At 41.0% G+C, this 21,525-nt stretch overlaps 1 protein-coding gene across 1 annotated transcript; it reads right to left on the bottom strand.

Annotated features, from left to right (window-relative positions):
* Positions 1–1,233: 1,233 nt before the first annotated feature.
* Positions 1,234–21,355, bottom strand: hat1 (histone acetyltransferase 1). The gene is made up of 11 exons (XM_033614243.1): positions 21,244–21,355; positions 20,169–20,240; positions 19,970–20,045; positions 18,285–18,405; positions 12,426–12,602; positions 9,206–9,327; positions 8,520–8,624; positions 8,042–8,148; positions 7,338–7,489; positions 4,587–4,703; positions 1,234–1,880 (listed from the first exon to the last, which is right to left on the bottom strand). The coding sequence occupies exons 1-11, from the start codon at positions 21,248–21,250 to the stop codon at positions 1,710–1,712; spliced, it is 1,227 nt and encodes a 408-aa protein (XP_033470134.1). The 5' UTR covers positions 21,251–21,355; the 3' UTR covers positions 1,234–1,709.
* Positions 21,356–21,525: the final 170 nt, after the last annotated feature.

The following is a 21,525-nucleotide window of genomic DNA, read 5'->3' as shown; positions in this document are numbered from 1 at the left end:
CCATCTCTGCACCAACAACACGTGAAACCTTGAAGCAGATGAGCTACAGCAGCAGAAGACCACACCAGGTGCCACTCCTGTCAGCTAACAACAGGAAACTGAGGCTACAATTCACACGGGCTCACCAAAACTGGACAATAGAAGATTGGAAAAACATTGCCTGGTCTGATGGGTTACAGATGGTAGGGTCAGAATTTGACATAAACAACATGAAAGCATGGATCCATCCTGCCTTGTATCAACAGTTCAGGCTGGTGGTGGTGGTGTAATGGTGTGGGGGATATTTTCTTGGCACACTTTGGGCCCCTTAGTACCAACTGAGCATGGTTTAAACACCACAGCCTACCTGAGTATTGTTGCTGACCGTGTCCATCCCTTTATGACCAGTGTACCATCTTCTGATGGCTACTTCCAGCAGGATAACGCGCCATGTCACAAAGCTCAAATCATCTCAAACTGGTTTCTTGAACATGACAATGAGTTCACTGTACTCCAGTGGCCTCCACAGTCACCAGATCTCAATCCAATAGAGGACCTTTGGGATGTGGTGGAACGGGAGATTCGCATCATGGATGTGCAGCTGACAAATCTGCAGCAACTGTGTGATGCTATCATGTCAATATGGACCAAAATCTCTGAGGAATGTTTCCAGCACCTTGTTGAATCTATGCCACAAAGAAGTAAGGCAGTTCTGAAGGCAAAAGGGGTCCAATCTGGTACTAGAAAGGTGTACCTAATAAAGTGTACGTGAGTGTATGTGCTTATACTTGTAAACTTTTTACTTGCAGTTGCTCCTTCCATGTTTTTTTTTTTTTAACTTTTGGGCTTCCCCTGGCTATCTCGTTTTTTGTCACAACACTCTGAATTGTGGATTATTCTTTCATTAAAAGTGTGCAGAAATGGCTAAAAAAAAAGTCTGACCTCATGCCTCACGGGACACCTGCATGGCTGAAGACTTGTTTTTAACTGAGTCTGAAATATTGGAGAGGTGTGGAGAAGTGTGCAGCATTCTTACACTGATGCACTGCCTTTTCTTTACATAGTTGTTTGCTGATATTACTTTTTTGTTGTCCTTAGTCTTTGTCTGCTGCTCCTCTTTGTATCCAAATAAAATGCAAGTTTGTTTTTTCAAATGCTGTAGAGTCACAATGTTCAGACAAAAACCTAAATGAAAAAAAAAAAGATACTGAATTTCAGTGTTTTATTTTCTTCTCTACAATAAGAATCACACCATTTGAGCAATATACAAAAGATTTTTTTATTTTCAGTATGAAGTGCTTGAAAACACACACTGGGAACTGTTTTGACAAAAGATCTTTACAAAATGTCTATGATGGAGAAGAAGCAGGTTTTCTCTGCAGGGTAGTGGACCTCCTATCACCTGTGAAATATTACGTATCAGTTAATCTCACACAATGTGATTAAATTCATGGAACAAACAGGAAGTCTCAACCCTCCAGCTGCACCATTCTCCTCTACTGTATATCAGCTGGGAAACAGACAGGTCTTTTCCACTGCAATCTATCCACCAACTCAGCCACAATAAACCTGTAACACTCTTTAATTAAAACTGTGATTTTGTTACATCAGGAGAGTTTCTTCTTGGTTGCAGCTAAAGTCTGTGGTGATGTAGGCTTTGTACAAACAGGGCAGACCACCTGTATGTTTGAGAGGGGTGGGCTCCAGGCCCGCAGCATCTCAGAGTCAGATCAGGCCTGTGAGGCGATCCTCTCAATGATTCTCCTGTAGTCTTCCACAACAACCTGATAGCTCTTCTCCAGCTCCTCGTGCTGCGTCTGAGTGTCCATCTGATCCATGTGGGACACCAGCTCCTCTGGCCGCAGACACTTCCTCATCTTTGCCAGCTCCCTCTGATTCTTCTGCATGACATTAAGAGCACAAGCACACACAGGTGAGGTTTTAAATCAGTTTGGTCACTTCTTCCTGAGGCATTTTAAACCCGCTTAGTAACAATATGTCGTGGCTCAACAAAAAGAGAAACCAGTGAGCCTTCTTTATCATTATTATTATTATTAAGCCCTCATGAGTGCCACACACCTCTCCAGCCCACAATCAGATCTGCATTTTCAACTGCAGACCTGATTATTAGACAGTGGGTTGGATTTATTTCTAATAAAGGGCAGGGCAGGGTACTGAAAAGAGTACTGACCAAGTCACGTTGGTACTACCAAGTACCGATTCACACCAAGTGCACTTTAATATAAGGCACCGGCAATCTCCACTTCCCTGCAGCTCAGATTTTCACTAGTAACTAATACTGTTACGTACTCAAGTACAGTGGCCACATCATTTAAATTACATTTTTGTTGTGCTACAGTGTAGAAAAGGGCACCATAGACGGACACTGCTGCCCAGTGGAACTTCAGCAGTGGGGAGCAGTAGAGCAGCAGGGCGAAGCTTTGCTCCTGGCTCCAGCCCCAACTGCAGGTCAAAAAAGGCAGCGACTGTGGGCTGTCCTGATGTAGGGGCATTAGTTCATAACTGAGACTGTTTCATAACTAGAAAAAAAGCTCCTTCTAGTCTCGTTTAATAGCAGTCAACTTTCGTGCTTTGATACAGCTGGTGTTCACACTGGACTGGGTACTGTGCTAGAGCACAAATGAACCGTACTCAAGATCCCCTTTTCAAGCGGACTGGTACAGATCTGCGCACTGTGCTCGGGTACGGTACACAGTGTTCTAACTTATCAAACAAACTGAACTTTGGGGCCAGGCGTACTTGTCTCCAGGCCCAGATCCCTGATGTGAAAGCCACCTAAAAGATTTCTAAAGACCCTGGTATACCGTAAGTCCATGATACCACCCAAGCATATCACACGCAACAGATTTGCTCTCATTTTAATCTATGCAGCTGTCCGCACCAATTCCATGAAGGCTAGCCTTTCCACTGCAATCTCAAGGATGTACCTGCAATCTGAAGCATTTATTTATGCTTAAAGTCTATTTTTTTGACAATATGTGCATAAACATGAGGTTGATGCCTAATAAAAAAGCACTGACTGAATATATTAATCTACATTTTGCAACCTAGGCAGAGTCTGATGAGACTGGGCAGAGCCAGAGAGCAACACACTTTGCTCCAGTTTGTATTCCCACAGACTCTCCCTTCACTTTTGGCCAGCAGCTGGAAGTGCTACCCAAGTGAAATTACGTTTTTGTTATTACAGAGAGAGTTTAGTACCTAAAAGAAGGTGCTGTGGGGTACTGGTACCCAATTCCACGTACCAGCACCAGTTCATATGGGATCTGTACCAAACCTCAAATAAAGGGGTTTTCCATCACAATAATTCATCAAGTATGCGGTTTAATTCATAATTGTTTCATCAAAAATGATGGGTATGATGGTCCATAAGTTACAGTTTACACACCCATTATAAAGTCTGCCTTATTAAACAGTGGTATAAACCTTTGTAGTGAAATCTGACGGCTGAAAGTTTCTGGTCATGGACGGACAAACACATTCACTTAGTTTGATGCAATCTGCTGCTCGAAAAATCCTGCACGCACATGCATACAGACGTGGTCACAGGGGAATTGGGGGTTAAGAGCAGAGATGTATAATCCCCCTCACATTCACAGAGCAGCGGCTTCTGCCATTCAACTAACTACATGTTAAATCTCCTCAGGGAAGGAAAAATGCTCTGCATCTGGCCACCAGATCTTTCCTTGCCACTCTCCCAAGGAATTCCTACTTCCTGCTTCACCACATAGGTCATTTCCACGTCAGACTCTGCCTTTTTTTGAGACATGTGGTTACCCCGCTGACAGCAAATTCTCTAATGGCTGGTATGCAAAGTCTCAGTGAGCGGCTCAAACATAAAATGTCACAAGCAAACAGGATGTAGGGTGTAATGTTGGTGCACACAGATCTACTCAGTGTTTCCCCACTGTCAAGTGTGGTGAGACAGAATCAAAGAAGCTTATGATATTCTGTTCACCGGGCTTAAGTCTGTTACACTAAATCTCTCAAACTCAAATACAACTTGCCCAGAACATGAGAAAATAACAAAAGCGATTTCATAAAATTGCGCTGTTTTCCTGATGAAGTTGGAAAAGTGCTGCAATAGTAAAGCTGCAGAACTCTGAATGGAGGCAGCTTTTTGACAAAGTGCTTCAAACACACTTTCATGAAAATTATTTCTCCCAAAGAAATGCAAATCCCGACTAATGACATGTGCCTGAATAGAAAAAAGCTCCGGCAGCAGCAAAACCACAGACGCCTGGTGCGCCCTATTGTGGCTGTAACAATACGGCACTAGTAATCTATCAATTTTAACGGGACTGAAGATCAATTTTTCTGCTGTTTTAAAAGGTAACATAATAAACAGAGACAATACGAAGCTGTAAGCCGATCAAGTGTACGCCGCACACGGGCCACTTTGCTTCCTACACTGAACGGCTGTAATGGTTTGCTAACAAAAGGTAGAAGACTGCACACTGGATTCTTGTTTGATAGCAACAGCGTTGACATTCAGATTTATTTCTGAATAAATCAGGAAATCACTTTTTGACCCCCTCTACACCGGCATGTAACCCACTCTGAAGCTGTGATGATTAAAGCCTCACCCTGTATGGTCCAAATAGCCTCTTCTTCACCTCCAAGCGGTACTCTCTTGCTTTCTCTTCATCACTCATGTCTGTCGCTCTCAGACGCAGGATTTCATACACTCGCCTTGCATGTTTCTGTAGAAAAAGAATACAATAATTAATTAAAATCATATCATTATTCTTAAATTTACACAACACCAGTGTTACTTGTCACAACCTAACACACTTTCCAGCACAATACAGGAAGTCACAAGCTATACAGGCTTATGATCAATCACATCTCTAGTTATCTGTTCCAAGAAGAGCATATTTTTCTTAGGAAAAGCACCATGTGTCCCACTTATGTCACAGATTTCATGCTATGATAACCAGTGGCAGGAATGAACAGGCAAAGCAGCAAACTTGGTTGCTATGTAGTTTTATCCATATTTTATTCAGAGTCAGATCCAACGAAATTTCAGTTTTATGTGCACTGTTGACGATGTGGATGTGAATGACAATAAAGTCTCTATCTATCTATCTATCTATCACCAACTTAAAGCCTTTGAACACCAAATCTGTATTTTTCCTTTGTATTTTTAAAAAATATATCTGATAAAAACTGTTACTCACAGAAACCTTGCACACAGAGTCTGATGTTTTTTTATTGTTCTATTCTTTGCAAAAAAATTGCTATACAAGACAAAATGTAAAGACACTTTTGTTCCCTTGCTTCTCTACACTGGAGTTACCTCACTAGCTGTCCCCGATCTCTCCCTGCTTCTTGCATTTGGCACCGCGGCTACCTGAAGGGAATGAGCTGTCCTCCCTCTCTGTCTGTGTGCAGTCCTCATCCTCTATTACATCCTCCTCCTCGTCATCATCATCCACCTGAATATTACTATCTGACCTGTTGAGAGTAGGCTATGAGTTATGAAATGATACTGTGCGTCTTATTCCTCTCCCTTTTTGCAGATGTGGCTGTTTTACGCAGGTTACGCCACATCTTCTTCACTGCTTCTTGGTCACATAACTCTCTAAAGGCTTTTGGTTGATGCATAAAAACAGAAAATAGAAATTCAAACCTGTTCCGAAAACTTTAACGAAGGACGAAAGTTTCCCAGTTGTTGTGTAAATGTGATTGACACAACCTGAGGGCGTATCTATTTTTAAATCTGCAACAATTTTGGACGGACTTGGTGTGCAAAGGCTTTTTCTTTGAGCAACATTAGAACCTTGATCATTTTTTTTTTAATTAAATGACAACAAAGGAGTGAATTAATCTCAGTGTGAAAGTACACAGCTACACAAAAGAGGAAAAACTCTTCCAAAATAAGTAATGATTAGACTTGGATGATATTGTAGTTTTAGCAATGATGTGATCATGACCAACCTTCTCTTGTCTCAAAACTCTGCGTTACAGTACAGAGAACATTTCATGACCTTATTTTACTGACATAGGCGAGTGAAAAGATTAGTGAGGGCCTCTTTCCATTACAGACCAACTCGAAAACATGTTAAGACAAATACATTAACTTTTTTATTTTGTAACTCTCATGGGCAGGTAGTTTTACACTGAAACATACTGTGAAGCTTAAAGCTAGGGTCTTAATGCTGAAGCTGTTGCATATAGAGCAAAATTTGGATTCGCTGACAGACAACAGTTTTGATAATCCATAATTGTTGTCTGTCAACTAATACAAATTGTGCTGTAATAACTGTTTAAATAATTCATCACACAAATATGCCAAACATGATTCCAACTTCTTAAATGTGAGGATTTGCTCCTTTTCTGTTTTATAATCACTGTGGGATGAATAATTTGGGTTTGTTGGTCCACCTCAACTTTAAGTTATCCACATCCCTGTCCAGCTGGTGGTGTGAGTACATTAATTAGCTACTGTCTAGCCTTGTGTTGATCTATGTGCATGACCTTGTTGGCTAACTGGCTTCAGCTATCGCAATGGTAGGCTGCTGATATATCATCACATACCACTGCAAAGTGTCACAGCAGCAATGATTAGTGTCCCAAGTTTCTCTTAAAAGCCCAGTAACTGTGATGGCATTGATAAACAAGGTAAAAAACCAAGGGGCTGATGAAATGGAGGATGAAGGACAAGCAAGTAATACTGATAATGTCTGTCAGTGAGCGGCAGCTAACATCAAAGGGTCAGCACGTGGCTAGAAGGAGGTCAAGAGGGAGTAAATTATCATTCATCTGCTTCGTGTGGTGTTGATGTGAAACATAACCACTTGGTTGCTCGTGTTTTCTCTCCATGTCTTTGTAAGTGTATAATCTATAAGCTTGTTCTGTATATTAAAGGAGTGGGGGAAAAAATCAATACAGCATAGTATCACAACATTTTGTGTGGCAATATTTTATTGATAAATGGGCCAAGTGTCGAACTTCTTCTTATATAAATCTATAATATTGGAGAGACATATCAAGCTTTTGGTAGCCTACCAGAAAAATAAAATCTATTTAATCTATTAGATGCATTTTGCTGAAATAAAATGATGTAAGTGAGATGACCTGACTGAAAATCTTATTAAATAAAACAGATGTTGACAAAGCTTTCCTCTGGGGACGTAATTAGCAGTATAGCCATAATCGCAAAATGTTTAAAATCGAAATAAAATGGTATCTCGATTAAAGTATCTTGATACAGTATTGATAGATACTATTGTGAGGTATCTGCTGATTCCCCCTGATATAAATAAATAAATGAAAATTAAATTAAACTGAATTTTAAGAGAAAAATAATACTTGGTTGCAGCCTCATACAGCACCTTGTTTATTTTCAACTTGTCTTGTGCCTCTTTGACCATGTCAGCTGAGAAGCCGAGGTGCAGCTTGTCGGCAGCGAAGGACGTCAGGCCTTGACACAGCTTGACCAGCACGTAGTCTCTCAGCTTCACGTAGCTCTCAGAGGGGTCTTCAGCTGATAACACACACCATCACACAATTAAAATGAGACACACAGACCTTAGTATAACACTGGTAATATTGTGGTCAGAGGGTGTAAATGTTTGTGTTGGGGAAGCAGGGCAATGTTTTTTTGTCTAAAAAAAAAAAAGAAAAAAAAAAGAAAAAAAAAGAGAGAGGCAAAAACTGACATATTTCAAACCTTTTCAAAACTTTTCCAAGAAGCTGCTCACAAACTAGACGAACTGTGAGCAGGAGTGTTCTGCCTATTCAACTGCTAAATGTTAAACTCTTTATTGAAAAGGATTCCTCTCTCAAAGGATGCCTCTTTAGTATTCATCCTCTGTCTCCATGCAAAGAAACTATTTCGATCCAACTAGCTTCAATAGAGCCTCGGCACATTCTGGTATACATGCCAGCCCTCCAAATTAACTCAACCCCTGGATCCACCAACTGCAGAGAAAAACTCATTTAAACTGCTTGTGGGAGACATGAGGATCTCACATTAGATGTTTATCCACGCCTTCTTCTCAAAAAACAAAAGAAAAAAAAAAAACAAGATGCTCACCTGTGATGTCTTGCACTTTAGGCAGGCTGCAGTAAAATCTGTGCACTGCCTCCAGAAGCTGAGCTCCGTGACCTTCTCCTTGGAACGGAGGCAGGATCAACATTTGGCTGTTTAATTAAAGGGCACACGCAAACACGGAGCCAATGAGGAAAACAGGTTTGTTAAGAGTTAGTCACAAAAACAAATTCATGTGACATTCTGAGCAGGAACAGAAATTTGGTGATTTTAAACCAGGGAAATAATGGATTGTTATCCTGATCCATCAATGCAACAAATCAAATCACATCAAAAGCTTATCTATAAAGTTGTTTTCAGATACAAATCACCTTGGTTTGGTAATGAAACAAAATCTGGTTGAATAGTTGGCTATATAAGCCAGTAATTTGGGCTCTTTGGGGAAGAGGATAAAGAAATGTATAATTTTCCACTCCTTTTTCATACAAAAGAATGGGAAGGCACGTGCTGCCCCAGCAATTACCTTACACGTGGTCGGGTTTTGTCTGGGTACACGTAGTAATTATAAACTGTCATGTAGCCAACAGTTGCGTAGAGAGTCTCCCCATCTTTATTGTACTTTTCAAATCTGCAGATAAAACACAAAGGCAAACAGGTCAATTACAGGCACACTCCCATGCAGTGTCCATTTTAGCCTCTCTGTTCTCCACCCCTCACCCCCCCCTAACATCAGCATGTTAGGGCAGCCAGGCCCCGATTGGTACACCTGCTACAACCTGAATACATTATGCACTTAATTGGAGTACTGCAACTTAGAGGAAGAGAAGGGGTTGGAGGAGGGACTGAGCTCCTCAAAATCACTTCAGTCCATTTTCCCCATTGTCAGTATTAATAGTTGCCAGGGTAAAGAAAACACTGGCAGAGGCTCTTTTTACTGTTAAGACATTGTTCAGTGTTTCAAAAGACAACAGTATTCAATTCAGCTCTTGCCCCTGAAAAATCTGAAAAGGGCTTTTGGCACAAAGGAAGCTCTTGCCTGATCAACAATTCTCCTATGGGGGAAATATAATCAAACTGGCCTGGTAATTGGTCACAAGCGCCACAAAGGGGGGCTTTGTTTTTCAATGACACAATAAAGGCTTTAGGGTAGGGGTGGGCGTAGAGGAGAGTGCGTGGGGGGGTATGATGTCAATTAAGGAGGGCACTCACACAAGAAAGAAGTCCCAACGATCGTCGTCTGCATCGATGAAGCTGGCAGTCTCTATGAACCACATGAGAAAGGTCTGCAGGCGCTCGTGGTACTCTTGGAATCCCGGGCAGGTAATGTCAGCCTGGGGGCGAATACGGCAAAAACAAATGTCTGATATGGTTGAGAGATAAATCTTGTCCCCGTCATGACATCATAGGAGTAACAGCAACTATAAAAAGTTACAAATGGATATTAAAAGGGACAGTTTACCCAAAATGTTTTCCTCTTAAGGCCCAGACACACCAAACAGACATCAAAGAACTAGCGGTGACTAAAGCCAACTGTTGGGTCACCTCAGCTTGCCTGTCTCAGCCAAAAAGTTCCACATGAACACACCTTAAAGACTACAATCAACGGCCAACTAGCACTTTCATTCTGCCCCTGCGTGAGAGGAAATAACTCTCCATAGCAGCAGACAGCCGTAGTCTGTAATCGTCATTCAAAAAAGGGAAATTGGTAGACCATCATGACGCTAGTTAGCACATTAACAACAAAACCCAACATTTAAAGAACAAAAGATATTTACTGTGTGCCAGTGAACAATAACCAATCATTTCTGCTAAAGAGCTCAAAGGCTAAAGAAAATGAATCTTACCTCATCAAACAAGTTTGTTTTAATCTCACTTAGGGCTGCCACGATTAGTCGACTAATTGATGACTAATCAACTATTAAAATAATCGGTGACTATTTTAGTAGTCGACTAATCGGTTTGAGTCATTTTTCATAGAAAAGTACTATGAAAGTACACCAAAATACTCTCACTGCAGCTTCTTACGTTCAAATATTGGCAGCTTTACACACTCTCCCGTGACAGTGAACTAAAACCCTTTGGCGTGAGTATGAAACAAGACATTAGATGACGTAATTTGGGGGTTTGGGCGAGACAGACCGACATTTTTCAACATTTTAACACATTTTTCGATAAAAATGATTAGTCGACTAATCAAAGAAATAATCGACAGATTAGTTGACAATGAAAATAATCGTTAGTGGCAGCCCTAATCTCACTCTCTCTTAACTTCACGGTTCCCACACATTTGGAATTTCAAAATTCCATACTTTTCCATACCCTAATTTCCAGACTTCTCTGCGTTTCTTTTTTCAGAGTATGGGACATCTTTTTTTTTTATTTTTATTTTTATTTTTTATTAAAAAGATTATTTTTGTGGGCATTTTTGCCTTTAATGACAGGATAGAGAGTGAAATGGGGAGACAGAGAGAGAGAGAGAATGGGGACTGACATGCAGCAAGGGTCCGTGAGCTGGATTTGAACCTGCCGCCGCTGCAGCAAGACAGTGCCTCTGAACATGGGGCACCGGCACTATCCACTATGCTACAGACGGCCAAGAGTATGCGACATCCGAGTAAATAAATCAGTGTATCATACTTCACATCATATTTAATTATTCTTAATAGGCGATTGTAGTCAAGTACCATAATGGCATGCAAATAAAAACTCAGGTAAATTCAATGTCTGGGCTGAGGCAAAAAGGTTGGGACTCTGGATGCAAGCGATGCAGTAACGAGACGTCGATGTCAAGCCATCCATCCAAAATTTTCCATCTACCCATTGTCAACCATGTGAAACTCGTCTTCTTGTTGAAGGTGCAGTGTTGGAGTGAGACTTGATACCTGGGGGTCTGGAGGAGGGTCATGGGGCAGCGGACTGGACATAACACTTGTCAATCAGGTAAAAGGGGTGGTATGTTTTCTGAGACATTTGCTCTCACACACTGTGCTTGGCCCGGTATAAAACACGATCCGGATTGATTAAATTATTTTTGGAAATACCTAATTTTTTCTATTTTAGCAAACAGTATTTTAGAACAGTGGTAAGAGTCTGGATACATAAATATTTTTCCATACTTTACTTTTAATTTTCCATACTTTTTAATACCTGGGAATTGATCAAATTTATTTCCATACTTGTGTAGGAACCCTGTAACTTTAGTTGTTTATTCACTTTCCTTTCTCTTCTCGAGCACTGCACTAAACTGCTGATAACTGATTTCATTCATCGACGGACTCCACCACTTCCGACCTTGATTCAACGTGCTGAATCACCATAAAAAAATAAGCTGACCAGAGCCTGTCTGCCTTTTTTTTTAAGGCCGATTCAGCATGTTGAATCGGCAGAGTCCATTGGCGAATAAAATCACTCTGATAAGCAGTTTAGCTCCATGCATGAGAAGAGAAACGGAAGTGAGGAAAGTAAACAAACGGTTAAAGTCAAGCGGGAGTGAGATCGAAACAAACTTGTTTTATGAGGTAAGATTATGTTTTTAGCCACTGAGCTCTTCAACAGAAACACTGGCACACGGTGAAAATGCTGCTGTCTTGACTCCGTCCTGATTCCCTGGCGGAAAACAGGCCACCCCTGCCAGTGTGGAGAGTTATTTCCTCTCATGCAGGTGCAGAATGTATATGCTAGTTGGCTGCTGGCTGTAGTTTTTACGGAGTGCTAAAGTGCAATATTTGGCCAAGACACAGGCAACATGAGACAATACAACAACCAGTCTTTGGTGTCGTTTTTGTGTTTGGACCCTTACTTGTAGTGCTATTTATCAGTCTAGATTGTTCTGATGTGAGTTTCCGAATGTTGGAGAAATGAGCCGTGGGGATGTCTGCCTTCTTCCAAATGTAACAGAACTAGATGGCACTACGCCGGCCAACTGTATCACCAGATTGAGATGTGCATCTACTGCTAACTCACCTAGCCCCACAGAGCTAGCTAACGTTACAGCTCAGCCGAGGAGGACACCATTAAAGTTTACATGAGCACAAACTTCTTGTCCATGAGTAGATGCACGCCTCCTTCTGCATGATGATACAGTTGGTGGGTGTAGTTTGGTAGAAAGAAAATAGTTCCTACATGAAACTGCTCACAACAAGGTCTGTGGATTATCTTTAGTCATCGGATCATGATTTCTGGAAAGAGACATTGCTGTTCAGTTTTTCAAATGTATTTTTTGACGCTTTGAGCACCACAAGCTGAGTCCCATCTAGTTCCATTATATTCAGGAGAAGGAAGACATCTCTATGGCGGATATCTCCAACACTCACCAAAACAATCTACATTGATAAATAGCACTACAAGTAAGAGGAAAAATCTGTATTTTTGATTTGGGGGTGAACTGTCCCTTTAAAGTCTTTGGTGAGGCAGTGAGTGATGTTTGCACCTTGTGAATCTGGTATGTGAGCTCTCCCGCCTCCTCGCTGTGGACTGTGTACGTGTGAAGCAGGGTGCCGAAGGGCTTGAAATTGGCCTCCTTCTCCAGCAGTGAGATGAAGTCGTCAGTGTTGCAGGTGAACCCAGCGGGGATGATTTCACGGATCTTCCCTTCGACATCATCTGGCTGGATAACACAATGTGCATGAATTTAGTCATGCAACAAACAGATCAGGACGATAAAGGCACAATCTAGCATAAGTTTGTAAGAGTCATTTCCATGAATGTGACCAGAGTATCAGATTTTAAAACATACTTTTTACACACAGACTGTTCATAGAAGCATTTGTTCTTATATTAAATGCTATAAAACAAAACTGTAAGCATACATGTTTTGTGGCAATGAAAGGAAAACCATTAGGCAATTAAAACTGTCAGCTGAGCAGAGACCACAGCAGCACCCCCAACCCCCCCTCCCTGCTGAAAAGACCACTTAAATCAGTACATTTACTACTTATGTTAAACCATGAATATGTGATGAAGTTGCCACAATAAACGCATTTCTGCTTCTCACTGGGAAATAAAATCTTATGAATTGATCTCAACTTAACAAACCTTTGGGGCATCCATAATAGAGGCCTCTCCTCTAATCCTGCCAAGTGAACCCAATCAAATGAATTTGCCCCTGCGTTTTTCAAAGAGCCTCAGAGACAAAGGGGCCCTACCCTTGGACTTTTTACTCAGTGCAACCTGTGGTTAGTTCAGCTGTAATGTTTGCATTGTATCCATTTCCACAAGGATTGACATGAGAACACTTTGCTAAGCAGCCCTTTCACACCATTTACATGTGTGATGGGCATTATTTCAGCACAGAGACCCTTGCTGCTCGGCATTGAAAACTGGGAAATGAAGAAGGTCTGAGCAAAATGCACTACAAAAGGCTAATACAACATACTGCTAATTCCCCCTCCTTTTCAGACATCAGCTAATATCTAACTGGAAGTAATGCACCTGCAGCTGAATGCCTCTTAACCATTGTAATTGTTCAGCCACATTTCTAAGGAACAAGGACCATACTTAAAAGGCCATGGACAAACAAGTCCCTTTGTCCCGAGCACTCTCCTACATACTAGACACTAAATTGCACAGCCTTCCAGAATAGATGCCTTAGTTTGGCATGAATATAAGTTAACAAAGTACCTTTAGAACATTTTGTTAATGTCTTTGATTTCTAACAATGAGCACAAAGGGAGTACAAACTATCTAATTTGTCCTGTTGGTGTTTTTTCCTCTCTTTAATCTACTTCAAAGACCACACTACATCCAAAATCTGCAGTCATTTTTTTCTGCTTAGAATTATTTGTAAAATATTGGCTTAAATGTTTGATGTTAAAGCATATTTACACATCCACACTGATTATGAATGTAATAGACATAATGACATGTCACTACTACAAGCGTTCAGTAGTTTCCAGCCTGCGTGCACAAAAGGTCTGGCACTAAAAATCAGTGTTTTCTGTGAGAGGTCCAGCACTACGGTGTTTTTGGCTGATTTAAAAGGGGAGAAGGTGATGTGATGATGAGAGTCTTGTATCAGCGAGGCAGCTGCATAAACTCCATCTCTGCCTCCCCTCGCTCTCTTCTCTCACCAGCTGCACCGCACCCCGACCGTCCACATGCACTCAGAGACAAACACTCTTCAGATGCAGCCTGAACTCTGCTGCTCCCCTCACTCTCTACCTCTACACCAGCTGCACTCAAACCCTTAACAAGGTGAACACTCAGGGGTCAACGCTGAACACTAAAGTAGTGGCGCACGCAGACAGTAGGCCAGCCATCACATTTCGGTTTGAATATCAGCTTCAAACTATGTTCCCAAAAAGTCTAATGGCCCTCTTAAGGTTTAAAAACAGTCAATTGGTTGCCATGGCATTTTTTTGGAGGCCCCAGAGATGAAAGTAATGTTGAATGCCTATCGGAAGGAACCATCGCTGTCTTGTGGGATTATTTATAATTTGAGCACATCCACAAAAACACCGAACCCCAGTGAGTTTATAAGTTACTCCCAGTGCCACCAGTTGAAGGCCACATTGTCCAGTGGGGGAGCCCCTGCTGTTTCCAGATAGGACAGATGTCCCACAGTTGAATCATCTGACCTCAATAGGGGCCCTGGCCAATTCTTGTGTTACGTGTTTGCTGCACTGACAGCTTTAGGAAATATTCAAAGCTGCCAGTGGCCTTTTGTGAAGCCTCAGCATTTCGCTTTACTGTCCGTTTTTGTCCAAATACGGGCCGTTGATATGTAAATTCTTATGTCTGCTAATTAAAAAAAGGCAGAAAGTTTTACATACTAAGCAGTGGAAGAACTTTAAGGGTGGGTAAAGCAAAAATAAATATGTGTTCTGAGTTTGTCACATCACTGCAAAATGTGTTATTAACTAGCCAGCCAAATTTGAATAAATTAGGTCTCCAAATCGTAAATAAAATTGAGCTGTATTCTTTGCTCGGAGTCTCTGAGGACGTGACTGCTGGAGCAACAGGAACAAAGAACGAGCTGCTGCAACTCTTGTTAGGAGCTAACTCAGCAGCACCGTAACATACACCACAGAAACTACAAACAGCCTTGAAATTGCCACCACCAGACCCACCAGACTGCATTTAAATAAACAGTAATTTTATGATTATAAAACAAACTTCATTCAAACTCGACAGAAACAAAATAAAACTCACAAAAACCATTGTGGTTTGTTTTTTAACTGTTCCAACAACCACAAACTCTGGTTTGGTTGAAATAAACCCTTAATTCACCCAGTTAGATGTGAAAGTATTCTGGTTCTACATACGCTAAAATTAGCATTTATTTAAATGGAGTCTGGTGGGCTATTTCTGGTCAAACATAAAGGATATTACTGTCTAACAAAAAGGTCTATTTCAGTTGTCAGACACTTAAAATAATCTGAGCCTGTCAGTGGCAAAAACCAACACTTTAAGTTGGATTTAAACTAACAGTGCACAAATGCCCCATGTGGTTACATTGCAGCCTGTTGTGTCGCAGTCAGCTGCAGCACCCTTGCTCAATACTGGACCAGTTTCCAAAACTGTTGTCTTGATTAGTCACTTAGACAAAACAACATGGAAAAATAGGGTCCAGGTTGAAAAATACAAAAGATGCCCTTTAAAGATGGCTGCAGTGCGTCATTGAGCCACGATTTCAGGCCCACCTGAAAAATCCTGAACACAGAAATGGTGATAAACTGTTTAATGATCTTACTCCACAATTCAGTACTACACAGTTCCCAGTCTTTTGACATGTTTTAATGATATTTTCTAAAGTGTATAATGTGTTCAGAAAGACAGCACTGATTTTGCTTTACCCAGACTTTAAAACTTATTCTTACGCCATTAGCAAATTTAATGAATGCTATCATCGTTGCATAGAAAGTGTTGTCTCACATTAAAAAACGTAATATAAACCCACTGAAGATCAGTTTTCAACCTCAACGATTTTGATTGTTGATGACTTGAGCAACAATTCGCCTCCTGGAAATATATGTACAAGATATCCCACCGTGTCACATTACTCCTCCTGCTGATTCAATCACACAAACCTCTAAAAATCAATGCCTCACGTTAAACCCCACATACAAAACCTTTTTAAAACCCTTCTCTTCTGACAGAGAGGAGTAGGATTAGCGTACTGGTGCAGGGGGCCATGGTGGGCTGAGATTTAGTCTAACAAAACAGGAGATCTCTTACAGGAATAATGTCACCACCCAGAGAGGCTCCAAGTTACTTCAGTACATAAAGAAACAACGTTATGGCACCAAAAACTGCCCACAAAAGAGCACCTTAGGTCCACTCACCCCCTGTAAAGAATAATTGATTGCATGATCCTGCTGTTACACTATTATAGAGTCAGCCGCTCAGTGAAGCCGCCCAGTATTTGTCAAAGTTGCAGTTTGATTTACAAAACTTCAGATGATTAGGGACGTCTATTACTGCACTTTGATTTGCTGTTGAGTTTTTTCCCCAAAACATTTTGACAAATAAAATTGAAATCCTGTACAATTTTCACTTTTGTCATCGCCTGCTGTTAGTTTTCCAAAAACACAAATTATATGTGACACTGGGTATCAAAACCAACATTTTCACAGCTACATTTGGAATACATCAAATGTCTTTCTTCGTCAGTTTACCAACATGCTAAAATGCTTTTTGACAATTGCTTTTTTCACAATATTGACTCTTGTAGTCTTAACACAGGAGTTGCTGTTCCTGTCAGAAAAAGCATCTTCCGTCCATGACCCCTCCATCACCACTGACGACTCTGTAGTGACCCAACTCAGACTGCAATGAATCTGGGTATGACACTGGCTGACCAGCTGTCTTTTGCTGCTAGTATCTCTGCAACAACCCGCTTCTGCAGATTCATGCTCCACAACATCAGTCCATTCCTCACCCAGGAGGCTCCACTGGTTCTGGTCCAGGCTTTTGTCATCTTATGCCTAGACAACTACAACTTCCTCCTGGCTGGTGTGCCTGCATGTGACATCTAACCTCTGCAGCAGCCAGACTGGTATTCAACTCACCCAGGTTCTCCCACACTACCTAAGTCCTCTGCACCATTCCTTGGTGACTGCTCGAATCCCCTTCAAGACAATGGTACCTGCCCACCTTGCTGTGAATGGCTCAGGCCCGTCCTACATTCAGGACACGGTCAAACCATACATAGCAGCCCCTCCACAACAACTTTGCTACTGCCATCGGCTTGCTAATCCCTCAACACTAAGGGGCCCAGCTATCGCGTCGCGCGCCCCCCCCCACTGACATCATTCAGGAACAAAAATCAGCCTTTAAACTTGAAAGAAATAATGATTTGACATTTACTGTAATAATCGATGACTGATATAAACATTTTACTGTGATAGCAGTTTTGGCCATATCATGCAGCCCTAATTTATCATGATACAAGCTAATAGCTAATTAGCTTGCTAGTGCACCCCACTGTCCCCCCACCTCACTCCTTGCTGCTAGAGGAATACTACTGCTGGTATGTGAGCTCTGTGTCGGGGGGGGGGGGGGTCCGCCCGCATGCACAGTGACAGGGCTAGCATCACACAGCAAACATTACCAGCGAAAATTAACAGGTTTGTTGTAAATGTTGAACAGATGATATTGGATGTTAGCTGCTGCTGTCTTAGCTTGTGCTAACCAGGCAGATGTTGAGGGTGGCTCTAATCCAGGTCTAATTTGTGTAATGGCGGCAACAAGAAGTTTGCTGATTCGAGGAGGAGTCGGTCCAGGGTCAAATCCTGTCCCTAAAAGAGGCACCGTTATACCCGCAGTGCACACAAACAGAGAGAGTAAATAGTTGAGTGTTCATATTAAACAGTCAAAATTGATGAAAATATTAAATCCTGATTTGGATACAGCCCTATGTGACTTTGATCTAAAAATCTTTAATTCAGTTTGTGACATCACACAATCATCACCTCAAAAAGTTGGTGAAACACTGACTTGGTCACAACTTCATGCTTCAACAGCACTTTAAAATCCACCCTACCACCAGACAACTGTGATCCATAACACCCTCTCTTTTAAGCATTATGGAGCAGATTTGGATAAAAACATTATATCTACCTGGAGGTAAAGTGTTTTCATCACACCTTGGTTTCTTGTGCATGTTTAAGACACATTTTTTTATACTGGTAGACAATTAGCACCACATGTTTACCCACGATCATTACAGTAACACAAGAAAATGGCCGACACAAGTATAATAAGCAGTGATCCTGCCACAGCACTAAAAGTCACATTTAAGGGTGCTAGAACTTATAAATTAAAAGGAATAGAGAAATGCATGTCCTACCTCCACACAATCAAATGTGTCAGTGACTCTTGAGGAATATTTCACTTTGAAGAGGGTGCTCAGGTTTCCAGCAGTGTAGAAGAGCTGTATCTGAAGGCCTTTGTATCCAAAAGCGACCTCGCTGCAGACAAAATGATTGGAATCAATAAAAATCCAAGCAAGGTTACACATGTTTTAACTAGAACACAATAAAACAGATGTTATATGCAGTCTGAGACACATTCATACCAGGGGGACAATTACAAACATTTCGTTATTCCTATTTGATGACATTTATTAAATACACACGAGAGTGAATGATAAATGTGTATTGTAGGTCTGGCCATTTATTTCACTGTGTTGCATTGTTTCTTTCACCAATACATCACTGGCAGTTCATGGCAAAATAGATTTCATCATTATGCAACTGTGTGATTGAGCTTTACTAGCAATTACGCTTGCTGAAATAATTAATGCCCCAATTACTGAGTTCCCTTAGAGCTGATTGCAGCAAGAGCAAAAATAACCAATCCTAGTTTTGACTAATTTGGAAATGCAATTTAGAGCATAACGACACGCTACTGCAGGCCTACACACAGACACAGGTGTCACTGCCAATAACATAGTAAATAGCAATACCTCTTTATGCATCACATCAGGGCTTATAGTGTGACTCTTTGCAGCTTTTGTGACTAAAATAACATGCAAGACAAATCTCGGTTGGAGATATCAGCCGTAGACATGTCTGCCTTCTCTCCAATATAATGGAACTAGATGGCACTCAGCTTGTGGTGCTCAAAGTGCCCAAAAAATACATTTGAAAAACTCAGCAGCAATGTCTCTTTACAGAAACCATGACCCAGTTACTCCAGATAATCCACAGACTTTGTTGTGAGCAGTTAAATGTAGGAACTATTTTCTTTCTACCAAGCTGCACCAGGTAACTGCATCACAACGCACAAGAAACATCTACTGCTAGCTTACCTTACATCGCTATGCTTGCTAACGTCACAGCTCAGCTGGGGAAGACAGCATTAATGTTTACATCTCACACTGTCATGAGCACTAGCCTCTCATCCATGAGTAGATGCACACTTCCTTTGGAGCGTTATTACTGTTGCTGGGTGTAATTTGGTAAATAGAAAATAGTTCCTACAAGAAACTTCTCACAACAAGGTCTGTGGGTTATCTTCAGTAACTGGGTCATGATTTCTGGAAAGAGACATTGCTGTTGAGTTTTACATCATGTAGTTTTTTGGTGCTCTGAGCACCACAAGCTGAGTGCCATCTAGTTCCATTATATTCAAGAGAAGGCAGACATCTCTACGACTGATATCTCCAACACTCAGAAACTCACATCAAATCAATCTAGACTGATAAATAAAACTACAGGTAAGAAGATAAATATGTATTTTGATTTTGGGAGGTCCCTTCAAGAAGAAGTGTCTCTGCCTCAGTTTGCAGTATCTTAAACAAATCAGCTATTGTTTTTTAGTCGATTTCATGGTACAATTACATTTTTAGATATTTCCATTTCACATGTTATGCCTAAGGAAGGATTTTTTTGACTGTCAAAACTTGTTGTAGTATAAGTATAATATTTCGATGAATGTAAAGTGAGGCATTCTTTGCACAGGGAAAACTGAGATACATTCTGAATAATTTTCACAAGCAGAGAAAAGTAATGCTGACAAAAAAATACTCACTCGTCCCCATAAATTTGGTGGCTGTACTCAGGGTGGAATGTCGTGCCGTCATCCTCAACATCCTCAGGAAAACGGACTGAGAGGAGAAGATAGGGTTCAAACAATTAAAATGAGAAATTCTACAAAACACTGTCGCTATATGCATATCATCATTATACGATTATCATCTTCGTTTACAAAACATACAAAATAAACATACCCAGCTTCAAGCATATAGCTTCATTGGTGTCACACTTGTATTCAGCCAGTTTCTTCTCCATGGTGTTTACTCCTGAGGAAACACATAAACCACAAACCATGTTGAAATTTTTGTCAGTTATTAATCTTAAAAGGAACCACTATCTACTTCTCCATTTCAGCGTGACAGCTTAATTATTTAATGACTTTCTTGCTGCACAATAACAATGGTGCAGGTTTCTTTAAAAGAAAAGCAAACTAAGGTTATTCCTTTCCGACAATCACTTAATTGTCAACAGCAGCTTAAGACAACACAAACGTTTAGCTAGCTAATACAAATGTAATCAGAAAACTGTATTTACATTCTGATATATAGTAAAACACATTGATGAAGACACAGTTGGCACCACTGACCAGTGTGCTATAAATAAGCCTGGTGAAGGAAATGATGTATGCAACTGTGCAGATTCAACCTGATTTTATCAGTGCTGAAAATGGCTTTGCTGTAAAGGACTGATACACTCAGAAGCCTGTTATGACATCAGAAACATGCAGGAGAAAACACAAGCTGACCGATCACAGTGCTTGGGGACTCTGTAACCCCCTTAACTCCAACTTGTCCTTACATTAGCTTCATCTGTGCACTACATGGAGCAATACATAAAGCGCTGAGGTCATACATGGCGTGCAATAGTATAAATCCTGCCAATTTTAGCTGCTCTACAATGATGAACTACCAGTGATCCTTTCAATTAGATAGGTAAGAGTAAGTTATATGTAGAAAGGCGTTAAAGCGAACGTAAATATGCTAGCATTCACCCACACACTCGAGGCACACATTCAACTCCACATCCACGCGTTACATAAACACACAAACACACTGCATGCTATGACAGCCTGGTAGCATGCTACCAACGTTAGCAGGCCCCCACTGCTGCTTCTCAATATAACGTTAGCTTAGCTAGCAATGTTTTGGACATATCACGAGCCAGTCTACGACCACAGGGAGCTAAAAGCGGGGCCAACGTCTGTTTTCGGCGAACATGCATTAAAACGAAGACAGTAGTGTTAAAGCAGGAATGCGTTTAGTCACTTACCCGCCATTTCTGCACACAGTGCTGTGCGGAGCTGTGTTGTCCCAAAAGACCCGCGGAATCAGGACGACTTCCGGGTCCTCGTGTTTCCGTGGAAACAGGATGTAGTTTTTTTCTTAACGGCTGCTCTTGGTCGGTTTCTTGATATTTTTATATTGTTTGTTTTATTAAAACGAGCTAAACCACGGTTATTTAAAACTAGAAGGTTTTACATAAATTGATTTAAGAATATTTTTACGTAAAATTATTCCATAAAAGTTAAGGCTTAATTTAAAGACTTTTAAA

The sequence above is a fragment of the Epinephelus lanceolatus genome, chromosome 14, assembly GCF_041903045.1.
Source record: "Epinephelus lanceolatus isolate andai-2023 chromosome 14, ASM4190304v1, whole genome shotgun sequence".
Taxonomy (NCBI): domain Eukaryota; kingdom Metazoa; phylum Chordata; class Actinopteri; order Perciformes; family Serranidae; genus Epinephelus; species Epinephelus lanceolatus.
This window is presented reverse-complemented; position numbering and strand designations above follow the sequence as displayed.

Excerpts from the sequence above, each read along its gene's own strand:
- hat1 (XM_033614243.1), bottom strand. Across the intron at positions 18,406-19,969 it reads CACCAAATTTATGGGGACGA|CGAGGTCGCTTTTGGATACA; the intron begins GTGAGTATTTTT and ends TTTTGTCTGCAG. Across the intron at positions 12,603-18,284 it reads ACACATTTGATTGTGTGGAG|CCAGATGATGTCGAAGGGAA; the intron begins GTAGGACATGCA and ends TGTGTTATCCAG.